The 12,371-nt window shown below is 35.7% G+C and overlaps 1 protein-coding gene across 2 annotated transcripts; it reads left to right on the top strand.

Moving 5' to 3' along the window:
- Window positions 1–3,154: 3,154 nt before the first annotated feature.
- Window positions 3,155–11,784, top strand: LOC122016893. 2 transcript variants are annotated; one of them, XM_042574323.1, is made up of 9 exons: window positions 3,155–3,520; window positions 4,835–4,962; window positions 5,644–5,700; window positions 5,833–5,946; window positions 6,309–6,377; window positions 6,507–6,590; window positions 6,736–6,891; window positions 11,330–11,410; window positions 11,521–11,784. In XM_042574323.1, the coding sequence occupies exons 1-9, from the start codon at window positions 3,262–3,264 to the stop codon at window positions 11,614–11,616; spliced, it is 1,044 nt and encodes a 347-aa protein (XP_042430257.1). In that variant the 5' UTR covers window positions 3,155–3,261; the 3' UTR covers window positions 11,617–11,784. The 2 variants fall into 2 exon arrangements, with proteins under 2 accessions (XP_042430257.1, XP_042430258.1); XM_042574324.1 differs by lacking the exon at window positions 6,309–6,377.
- Window positions 11,785–12,371: the final 587 nt, after the last annotated feature.

Here is a 12,371-nt window from a genome sequence, read left to right as displayed (position 1 = left end):
TAATTAGAAATTGACTGGGAGTAGACCGAGAGCTGTACCGAGGAGAAATGAGAGACTAAACCTTAGGACTCGACTGGCTAAGAAGCCGACCGGAAATAAACTTAGAGCTGTGCTGAGAAGAAGTAAACTGATTCTTGAGAGGCCGATCGACGTTGGGACTGACTGGGAGTAGATTAGGAGCTTTGTCCAGGAGAAGAGACTAGGTCCTGGGGGTCCGACCAACTAAGAAATTGATCGAGAATAAATTGAGAGTTGTGTTTAGGAGAAGTGAGACACTAAGCTCTGGGACCCAACATGCGTCAATGTTAGCTTAGAGTGGATTGATTATGCGATGAATGGGGCAAATTCTAGAGATACCTCTCGTAACTTTTGACCGTCATATCAATTTAACCGTTAGCCCCATCAATTTTCTAGAATTTTTACATCATTTCTCTGGAGTTATTCATTACACGTGATACCAAATATGAACCGGGGTAATTATGATAATGTTAACTGATGTTAAAATACGACCATCAATACTTATTTTTAATTTTTTCTTTTCTGTTTGGTGTCAAAGTTGGAGGTGGGTTATATATAATAATAATACTAATTTATTATTATCGCATGATGTATAACAGTGCGAGAGAATATCTGTATTTTTTTTCTTATTTTTATTTTTAAAATTAATATTTTCTCTAATATAAATCTTAAATAATTATTAAACCCTATAAATATACTATTATACTCCATAAATATTTAATTTTTTAATTTCCTAACTAAATACTATAATTTAATTAGAAAAATTGAACCCTAAATGTAAAATCTGTTTTTATAATATAAATCTTAAATACATTACTATACTCCATAAACACATTACTATATCACATATTTTTTTTCATTTTTAATTATTTCTGTTAACAAGACACTATAATTTAATTAGAAAATCAAAACTCTAAACATAAAATTTTAAAATTTTTTAGTTTGAATACTCTAATCTAATAAAAAAATTTAAACCCTATTGGTAATGAGTAAAAAAAAATATTTTAATTAATTTTTTTAATCCCAAATAAAAAATAAAAATAAAAAATAAAAAAATAATAAAAAATAAAAACGCCACTGATATCCTGCACAGCAATCAAATAAGTTGGAAGCCTCCCACTCACCAATCCTACTATCTAAGACTTTCATCAGACTCGATTAAAGTTGAATTGTAGTTAAGCCATCAACTTTAAAGTCTGCCGACTTGACTTGAACTCAATCTCAAATCTAATCAACATGACTTTGCACTGATCGAGTCCTAAGCCTACCACATGACTCTTATCATCTCCGCATATCATAGGCCTATAAGTGTCTTTAGACTTTTAATTCAACTGTCTGTTAATTATCAAACTTCAAGGTAGACTAAACCAACAATGTGCAATGAATTGATTACAAAAATATTTTCCTAATTAACAGTGTCTAATTATTAAATTAGTAATCATAAAGCTTTCTAATGTATTTTTTCATTTAAATACATCATCATCATCCTCATTTATTTTTTTGTTTTTTTACTGAAGCTTGTAAACTGATTTATTTAGTTTCTTTTAATTATCACTCATTTGCCTTGTAACAAAAAAATTAATAACAAAAACACAAACATGAGATAGGAAATAAAATCAATTCAGCTCTCCAAATCATAAAAATCCATTTCTACTCTGCAGAACCGACATGATCTACAGTCTACAGAACGACAACACAGGAAAAGAGTGCTGAAGCGGAACCGGCGCGAACCATCCGATAAGCGGTGTCGCCGGCGGCAACAGAGGAACAGGGCCATGGCTGCCAAAGTATGGAGACGGGAAAGGCAAAAGTGGGCGCACCGTCGGCGGCGCAATCATGAAGCGCCCAGGTGCTAAAGTCCATGGGCGCCGAAGAGCGCCGAGCGAAGAAGCGCTCTTGATTTCACGGCAAACATTCTCCAAGCCATACAGAATCATGGAGTCTCGACCGTCCATGACTGCCCACCTCTTATGCATCTCCTGGAAGGTCAGTCCGGTGACCAAACTGTCAAATCCCGCCTGATGTGCCACGCCATCGGCCTCCACGTTCAGCATACTCGCGAGCTTCATCAAGCCAACCTCTCCGCCGAGTAGCCCCGGGCAAAACCGCGCCATGTACTTGACGTCGTAGAGTCTTCCGTTAAAGATGCCACTCGCCGCCATTATAAACTCTCCTGATGTCTCCGGCAGAGGCCTTCCGCCGGCGAGCAACTTCATCAAATAGCCCACATCGTACGAGCCGTGGAACGTGACGAACGCACCGCCGTGGTGATCGAACAGTTTCTCCCGTAGCAGAGCGGCGTAGCGAACGGAAGAAATACCCTCGCGCCGGTTTCTTTGGACGTCGATACCGCTGTTCTTCAGCAGGTCGATGGACGCCGGGGAGCAAGGGTCGACGTCGGGGTCGAAGTCCGAGAAATTGATCTGCCATGCCATTCCGGGGTGGTTGCCGGCGTCGTCGAAAAGGGCGATTCCTAGCTGGATTATACAGAGGTTGTCGACATTATACTTGAGGTCGCGGTATCTGCACTCCTCGGCGGCGCGGCGAGGTGTGAAGCAGATGAAGCCAGAGAATTCGGTGTCTATGGCGACGATCGGGAAGGAGCGGCGAAGAACAGCAATCAACTCCATCTGCTCCAGTAAGTTTGCTTCCCACACGTTCTCCATTGGTGTTAGCGATCGCTCCTCTGTTTCGCTCTGATCTGTGTTTTGTGTCTTCCGTTCAATCGAAGTAGTTATTTACTTATTTATAAGGATCGATTTACTAATCAGTTGAGTCCAATTCGGAATTGGTTGTTGCGGATTATTTGGGATTCTGAATTATATTGGGAAAGATTTCTATCTAGTCTAATATTTGAAGGTTATTCATTTATTAAATAATTGTTTTAAAAAATTGTTAGAATTTGTTTATGTTAAAATTGTCACTCTGCCCTTTTAAAAAAATCATTAGAATTTGTTTATATTAAAATTGTCACTCTGCCCCTCAGATTATTTTTTACTTTTATTTTACACTTTAAAATTTAAAAGTTTTGGCCATTTTAATTAGAGCAATTATTTATCTTTAGAACTTTTCTTTTCCTTATTTTCCTTTTATGAAAAAATAGATATTAAAATTAGAAATTTTCATTTCATTTCAATTAAGCTTAGATATTAAACATACGCTTGCTCATAAATCTCGGTCGCCTCCTCCTCGCCGGAACTTCTCCCGAGTCTCGAGTGTCTCGTTTACGATCTCTCGCCGCCGATGGCCTTGCCTACCTTGGACAGAGGTCTTCTCTTTCTCGTCGCGATCCTTGCCCCTCTTCGGATTTTCAATCTCTGCTCCCGTCTTCTTCGAGGAGGGATTGTGCGAGGACGGCTCAGAGCGGCCCGATCGGTTGTCCTCGTCATCTCCGTCGTCGTCCTGCTCGCCTCCATCTTCTCCCTCTCCGATACCTATCCCTCGGAAAGGAGCGCCGTGATCGCGGAAATGGAGGATTTGAGGCTCAAGACCGCTCGATTAGGTTGACCAATTTGAGGCTAGATTGTTCTTTTTTTTTAATTTTTTTTTTAAAATATATGCTTATTATACAAGTATAATTATTTGACTTGAATGGCATGGTTGTTTCTTTCCGGTGTTTATAAGTTTTTATGCAATGTTAGGATTCTTACTCGGAAAGGCTCATATTGTTTGGGGATTTCTTGTGAAATCTTCGACATTCACAAGCACCACTATATTGCCAACCTGCTCCTTCTGGATATTAGAAAGGGTCAATATCCACTTGCCCTGAGTAAACTGAGAGGTAAAGGAAACCTAATAATATTTATTCATCGAGTTGAAAGTCATACTTGGTAGGAAGGACTGTATCTGTAACACAATTTACTGTTCTTTAATTCAAGGATTCAAGTTGTATTAGGGAGGGGCGTTGCCTTATACGAAACAGTGTTAGGAGGGGGCCTTCCTTTTTATTGAGCATTTTCCAGCCCCAGTTGTTTATCATGATAACAAATTGCATGATACTTGATGAGGTTTTTATCACATGAAGATAGAAACAAAGGAATTCTTTTAGCATAGTATGTTGTCTCTAGCAGGATTCTTACATTGCTTGGAGTAACTCGTTGAGCCTTCAATGTTGCCAATCTTGGTGCGATGAATGACCATGGTATCATGCTACAATATCATGAAAATAGTATAATTAAATCTCTATTTAAGTGAAACATATCATTCGGGAATGTAGCTATACAAGGGTGGTTCTTGGATATCTAGAAGGCAAGATGTGAGAAAATTTTCTGAGGAAACTGAAACAGAGAAAACATTTCTTCAATTTCAGAGGTTATATTGAAACAGAGACAATTTACTTCGAAGATGGATAAATAGGCTTTGGAGACTTAAAGGTACTTGGAGGCAAGAAGAGCTCTATACTCACTGATCTAGGGATGAACCAGGCTTCCAGCTCTTATGCTGGGTTATGTCTGTGGCTGAAAGGAAACTATATATTTTGGGGCTGTGTGGAGTATGACATGGTGATATGGTAGGGGCATTATGGAGTATATCCCAAGGATTATGATTGTTTCTGGTGCTCGATGTAATGTTCTACCTCAGAGCTTTAAATAAAATTGCTTTTGGGCCTGTTATCTCACTCCCATCTTTACTCAAAATAAATTAAGGCATATCAATGATGCGACTTATGTACATTCTGAGAATGCTTGTTTACTTAAGTTTATCATAATGATGTATAGTGGTTTCAAATGGTATCTGTTATCACAAAGTGAGGGTCATTATCTTTGGATATATTTTTTCAACATTTGGATAAATTAGTAACAGTTAATTATTGCAGAATTTATTCTAGAGGACAGTACCAAAGCCTTGAGTTCCACAACCTTTCATCTAGAACAAAGAGATAAGCTTCTTGAAGAGATGGAAAAAAAGGTCAGACTAATGGAGAATGCCATATATGAAGTTAAGGTGAGCATTTGAAAGTATGTTGTCCTATAGCCTCTTTATAAGCTTATTGCATTATGTCCAACTTTATATAATACATAAAAAATTTCAAGTATTATATATATATATATATATATATCAATCTTTCTAGTATGAAGTATCCACATTTTTTATTTGAGCATCAAATTTTATTTTTGTTGTTTCTTGTTCTGATTTAGGAATCTAGCTAATTTGTATTCGTTCACGATCACTGTCAAATTTTAGTTATTATTGTGATAAAAGTGGCAGAGTATGCTTTCAACATGACTTGAAGGCAGTTGTGATTATAAGATCGATCGTTCTCACTGTAACAATATATATTACAATGAAAAGCTAGTAGGCAACATTCTTGAATGTGGCAATGACATCATCACTAGAAAGTAGCAATTTACAGTGCAGTTTCACATGGCAGTTGAGTCCTCAGTGATCATTAACTCATAAAACTTATCCCCAGAATGACTGGAATATATTGTGATACTGCCTATAATTTTGATTCCATCTGTAGTGGTTAAGGTGACACAAAATATACTTCTGTTAAGACACTGTCATTTGTATCACACACTAAAATGCAGGAGCTGATTGCCTGCCTATTTGGCAAATGGACTGAAGATAGAACTCGTGTGTTTTCTTCCTTCTTACTTTGATGTGTATTGTTACTTCTTACAGGGTTCAAGTAGTGACTCATTGGACACTGAAGATCGGGTTCGGGCTCTGGAAAAAGAGGTAGTCTGCCTCTCCTCATATTGGATTTCTAATTTTATTTTACTCTTTTCCCCCAAGGACTGGTGATTCAGTTCTACACTGTTGTCTTTGAGCTACATTTTGATTTAATAAGTGAACTTGATTTTTTTATAGATCCAGTTGTTATTTGAGCAGTCAATGATGAACACGGATAGCATTCGGAGTTTAGAATCACATGCGGACGAAGCAAAAGAAAAGATGGAGACTGCAGCTTCTGAAGTTCAAAAGGTCAAATCTATTGTCATGCAAGTTTGTTCTTAAATGATAGTTAAAAACAATGATCAAGTAGATATAAAGATGTGTTACAAGCAAGGATTGCTTCATTAACTGTTTGATCCTTCCCATTTAGATCTCAATCTCAAAGCTTATTGATTTGTTTCTTAACCAAAGAATATTAAATCAACAAGTTCAACAGCCAAAGTAGTAAAAAGTTTGACCTAGCTACTAGAACACTTGGTTCCTCTACAAGAGATTTTAAGCTACCGTCAAACCTCTCAAAAAAATCCATACATCTTCCGAGACTGAATTTTACTCGAGTCAGAAGCCTGTCTTACATGAAACAAATTTGAGATTTGTGATTCTGTGGCCAGTTGGAGAATATAGTTACTGAACAGTGGATTCAAATACGCCAACTCGAGCAGGCATTTCAATCAACCAAGGTACAATACAGGTGGCTTACCAATATTCACTATAACTTTGCTTTCCTGACTGCCAGGATACGGTGAAGATGCATACTAATTTTTTAGTTGTAAAACACCTTTGTAACCACTTTACTTTGTGTTTTATAGATGACAACAAAGAAAGTTCTCAAAAGAAATAGACAAAAAGAAGAGCACAAGAATCAAATTCCTTTCAAGGAAACTGTGAGCAAGGTATTAGAATCCACCCATTATGTCTACATAATTTTAGCTAAGTAGGTACTTAAATTATTATGTCTAATCTACTTGATCTGAAGCTTATGGGTGCAATTGACGTTCAGTGAATTTGTTATCTTTGATTTGTGTATTTTGATGCTAGGCTTTCCAGTTTATCAGGAGTACTGGTCACCATGCCTCAGAAGTTATCCTAGCTGATTCATTCTTTTTAAGGGCTTCTTTCTCAAAATCAGCCATACCTGAAGCATATAAACAGCTCAAAGTCTTTATGTCACTTGTCAAAAAATGTCACCATGAGGTGCTAATCTTTTCTATTGTTCTCATATTTTTAGTTACATTGGTAGGTGATCTGCATGAGTTACTTTTATCATACTGTTCATGTTATTTTTCTTGATTATTAAATTATATCCTTCAATTGTTAATCTTTGTTTAGAAAGGTGTGCAAATTGGTAAGTTTTTAGAGTTTAACTTCTTTCTTACTAAGACAATATTCTTATGAGCTTGTTTGTAAAAATATTAATATTTTCACAATATATGATGGTTTCCTAGTGTCTAATATGTATGCTAATTTTTGTTTGTCTTGGCACCTTTTAGAGGCATCTTCTGCAAGGAATTTTCATATTATGAGTTGAATTGGACAAATATCCAAAATTTTGAGAGATGGGGCAACTGATTGAGAGTTCTCTTGCTGCTATTTCTGCTTCATATTAGTTTCTAAGACTTTTTATTACATCTTCAATTTAATGTACTTTCACCACAGTTATAATTGGTTTTATTATTTTTAGTTGGAATATTTGCTGGTACATTCGGCTAGAGTGAATAAATTTCCTGACCCATGAAGCACTTTGTGGTAAGAGTGAATGCTTAGGAAATTATCTTAGGTAATTTGAGTACTTGCATAACAACTACAGGCTAACCTATTGTGGTAGAATTGAATTTTCCTCAGGAAGTGTTTGAGGCCAGACAAAAGGAGGTAGTGAATTGGAATTAGAATTTCTGTAACAAAACTTAATTCCTACAACAACAACAACCAAGCCTTTTCCCACTAGGTGGGGTTGGCTGTATGAATCCTTTTATGCCATTGAGCTCTATCTCCTATTATATCATCATCTATATTTAAATAAATTTTATCTTGTTTTATTGTTGCTAACCAAGTCTTTTTTGGTCTTCCTCTTCCTCGTTTGATATTCATGTTTATCATAGTTTCACATCGCCTAACTTGAGCATTTATTGGTCGTCTAAGTACATGTCCGTACCATCTTAAACGTGTCTCTCGGAGTTTGTCCTCAATAGATGCAACTCCGACTTTCTCTCTAATGCTCTCATTTATTATCATGTTATCCTTGTATGTCCGCACATCCACCTTAACATCCTCATCTCTACGACTCTCATCTTCTACTCATGTGGTCGCATCATAGCTCAACATTCAGCTCCATATAACATAGCAGGTCTAACTGTGGTTTTATAGAATTTTCCTTTAAGTCTTACTATCTTAGAGGTACTTTACGATCACATAAAACAAATGACGCTCCAATCCATTTCACCCATCCCACTTATATTCTATATAAGACATCTCTCTCAATCCCTTCATTCTTTTACAAAAATGATCATAAATACTTAAAACTCTCAGTTACAGACAATTGTCATCTCTTATCTTAAGAATTGTCTCATTGCTTCTAATATTGCTAAACTTAAATTTTATATTTTATGTCTTTACTCTACTAAGTTTAAAACCTTTCACCTTTAGCGTTTTCCACCCAGATTCGAGTTTAGTATTTACTCTTTCACGTGTCTCATATACGAAAACAATATCATTTACAAATAATATACATATCGTGTATCTTGAATGTGTCTAGTGAGTTCATCCATAATTAGTGTAAAAGAAATAGGGACTTAAGATGATCCTTGATGTAACCCTATCTTTATTGAAATGCTTCGATTACTCTGCCTGAAGTCTTTACTCTGGTCATTACATCCTCATACATATCCTTAATTAGTTCGATATATGCTATGCTAATACCTCTCTGTTCTAAAATTCTCCATATAATTTCTCTTGGGACTCTATCATAAGCTTTTTCTAAGTCGATGAATACCATGTAGATCTTGTTTTTCCCGATATTTTTCAATTAATTGTCCAAGATGTATAGCTTTTATTGTCGACCTTCCAAGAATCAAATTGATTCTCCGTCATGTGGTCTCCTTCCTTAATCTTTTCATTACTTTTCCCCAAAGTTTCATAGTATGACTCATTAATTTAATACCCCTATAGTTTGCACAATTTTGTATGTCTCCCTTGTTCTTATATAAGGAAACTAAAGTACTTATCCTCCATTGATCAGGCATTCTTTTCGTTTTCAATATCATGTTAAATAATTTTGTAAGCCATTCAATATCTTGTTTCCCTAAGCACTTCCATACCTCTATCAGAATATCATCTGGTCCAACGACTTTTCTATTGTGCATCTCATTTAAAATTTGTTTTACTTCTGAAGTTTGAATTCTACGATAAAAATTAAAATTTCTACACTCATTTGACCTAATTAAGTTAAGTTAGTCACCTAAACCTTCATTAAAAAGTTGATGAAAATACCTCTTCCACCACTCTTTTATTTCTCAATCATTTACTAATACCCTATTACATTCATCCTTAATACATTTTATTTGACTAAGATCTCTTGTTTTCCTTTCTCTCACTTTAATTATTCTATAAATATCTCTTTCCCCTTCTTTTGTATCCAATTTTTGATATAATCATTCAAAAGTTTCATTTTTTTACTTCACTCACTACTTTCTTAGCTTCTTTCTTGGCTATTGTATATTTTTTTAGGTTTTCCTTGTTCTTACAAATATATAATTTCTTAAAAACTATTCATTTTTTCCTTCACTTTCTCTTGTACTTTCTCATTCCACCACCAAGATTCTTTACTTAGTGGTACATGTCCCTTTGACTCACCGAATACACCCTTAGCTACTATTTTCAACTTTGATACCATCTTATCCCATGTTGTATTAGAGTCATCATATATTTCACCTAATGCTTGTACTTCTACCTTCTCCTTAAATATATGTTGCTTCCCATCCTTTAACTTCCACCACTTAATTCTAGGAATTGTATATATTTTCTTTCTATTGATACTATGTTTGAGGCGTATATCTAACATTACTACCTATGTTGGGTAGTTAAGTTTTTTCGAGGGATGACTTTGCAATCTTTACAAATCTTTCTATCCTTTTTCTTAACCATAAGAAAGTCAATTTGCGATTTATTATTCTCACTTTTGAATGTGACTAAGTGTTCTTCCCTTTTCTTAAAAAACGTATTAACTAATATAAGGTCATATGCTATCGTAAAATCTAATATAGTTTTCCCTTCCTCATTCCTAGTTCCAAACCCATAACTCCCATGTACTCTCTTATATTCCTCATTTTTCACTCCGACATGCCCATTTAGATCACCTCCTATTAAAATCATTTCACTTGGTGGAATATTTTGTAATATTTCATCTAAGTCCTCCCAAAATCTTGATTTGGTAGCTTCATCTAATCCTACTTGTGGTGCATATACGCTAATTATGTTCATAGTTTCTTTCGCCACTATTATCTTAAGGGCTATATTCTATCCCCTTTTCTAACTACTCCTACAACTTCATCCTTTAACAAATTATCTACAATGATACCTACTCCATTTCTTGCTTTACTCTTTCCAGTGTACCATAACTTAAAACCCGAGTTCTCTATCATCTTTGCCTTCTCGCCTATCCATTTTGTCCCTTGTACACACAAAATACTAATTTTTCTCCTAATCATCATATCTACTACCTCCATTGATTTACCAGTGAGAGTTCCTATATTCCATGTTCCAAATCTTAGATTATTAGTTTTCCTATCATATTTGTTCTTATCTAACCTATGGTGTGAGAACTTTTGCCTATTTAACACTACACCCAAGTTCTCATGGAGATGTAGCGGTCCTTGCTGAGACGTTACAGTCGGACCCTGTAATGCGAACTCTTGCATATTTATCATTACATCCGAGTTCTGGAGATGTAGCGGTCCTTGCCGAGACGTTACAGTCGGACCCTGCAACGCGTTCCTTCCGGGGAACAACCTAGCATTAGCACAATAGTTTAATGGATTCATTCATTGAATATTTGCCATAGTTTGACGCTGACTGGCAACCTAACGCAACCCTCTTCCTTTATCCGGGCTTGCGACCGGCCATGACCGATCATCATGGGTGGAGTTAACAAAACTTAATTCCTACATAACTGTAAATTGAAAATGTCGTTGCAAGACTGAATCTAATGATAAATACTGCTGAATTAATTTAAGCAGTTAAACAATCAAGCTGAACAATAAAGTAAAACAAATACCATGTCCTTTTTATGTAATAAAAAATCAATAAACCATGTCTAAATAATAGGAGCGAAATGTGTACTTAACAGTACTCTTAATTGTTAACTAACTCTGTAGAAGGTTGAATAGCTTGACCAGGTCTAGAAGGTGCTACCTTAGGGAATGATATAAGTGCTATTTCTGTTGCATGATTTAAGCGTTGAAATGTTTTTGGCCGATGAAAACTGTAGACCTGATTTGGTTGCGACGTGATTCATATACATGCTTTGTGAAATCTATAAAATCGAACTGTCATTACTCACGTGCTAGCAATTTCCCTTTCTACAACTATTTCTCACTGTTCACTAACCTGACAACTAGTCGTACTTCAATTCTTGCAGCTCCAAGATTCAATTAGACATGACTTGAAAATGAATGAGTTCACTGCTGATCTTGGCAACGACTTTGTTGTCTTTTATCTGGTGTGTAGTCTCAAATATTCAGTTCTCCCTTTGCATCAAAGATTTTGTATCCTACAAGTTAAAATCATACTGTCCCCAAGTTTAGATATATCTTGCTTCTTACTTCCCAGGCCTCTATGATGATGGTCATTTCAGTAGTAACTACTTGGATTGTATCTTCATGGTGCTTCAGCCTCTTGACACGGCGTTTAACACGTAGTGATTGAGTTCTATGATTTGCAAAGTAGAATTCAGATGCTGCTGATGTGCCTCCCTTTTGTACAATATAAACTTGTCTTTATACCGTTAAAGTAAACTCAGCTAGTCTTCTTCATAGTTATAACATGGTTTTATGTACAGGATGGATCAAAATTAAAATATTTCATTTTGCTTAAGATCAGTGATTATGCTGATGCTCACCTTGATCATTTGGTGCATGTACAAAATATATTTCAGGCACTTGCGCCAACGTGCAACTTTGCAAAAAATACCACCATTTTTTGCTCTGCAACTTGTAACGTATTATAGATCCAGTAAGTTGTAATTACAGCTAAATCGAACTGAACTGGCGGCTTCAGCTGATTTATTGGTGATTTGCAGACTAGATCGATCCGGTCAGCATTTTAGAAAATTATGAATGAATTAGAATTTTGATTGGTTCAATTGAAAAAATAAGTCGAGTCGACCTAGGATAATATTAAAACATTGGCTCGGGTGGTATACTGCCTGGTATCAGATCAATAATAACGACAATAATCAAGTTTTTTTCCACTAGGTGGGGTCTGTTGTATGAATCTTTTTACGTCATTGAGCTCTATCTCCTATTATATCATCATCTATATTTAAATACATTTTATCTTGTTTTATTATTGTTAACCAAGTCTTTTTTTGGTCTTCCTCGTTTGAGATGTATGTTTATCATAGTTTCACATCGTCTAACTGGCGCATTTGTTGGTCGTCTAAGTACATGTCCGTACAATCT

The sequence above is a fragment of the Zingiber officinale genome, chromosome 8B, assembly GCF_018446385.1.
Source record: "Zingiber officinale cultivar Zhangliang chromosome 8B, Zo_v1.1, whole genome shotgun sequence".
Taxonomy (NCBI): domain Eukaryota; kingdom Viridiplantae; phylum Streptophyta; class Magnoliopsida; order Zingiberales; family Zingiberaceae; genus Zingiber; species Zingiber officinale.
The sequence above is the reverse complement of the archived record's forward strand: the minus strand, read 5'-3'. Positions and strand labels throughout refer to the sequence as shown.

What these genes read in the sequence shown, in the direction of transcription:
- LOC122016893 (XM_042574323.1), top strand. Translation starts at nt 3,262, where the DNA reads ATGGCCTTGCCTACCTTGGACAGAGGTCTTCTCTTTCTCGTCGCGATC. An exon ending in TTCGGGCTCTGGAAAAAGAG is followed by an intron (nt 5,701 to 5,832) that starts GTAGTCTGCCTC and finishes ATTTTTTTATAG; the next exon opens with ATCCAGTTGTTATTTGAGCA. An exon ending in AGGCATTTCAATCAACCAAG is followed by an intron (nt 6,378 to 6,506) that starts GTACAATACAGG and finishes TGTGTTTTATAG; the next exon opens with ATGACAACAAAGAAAGTTCT.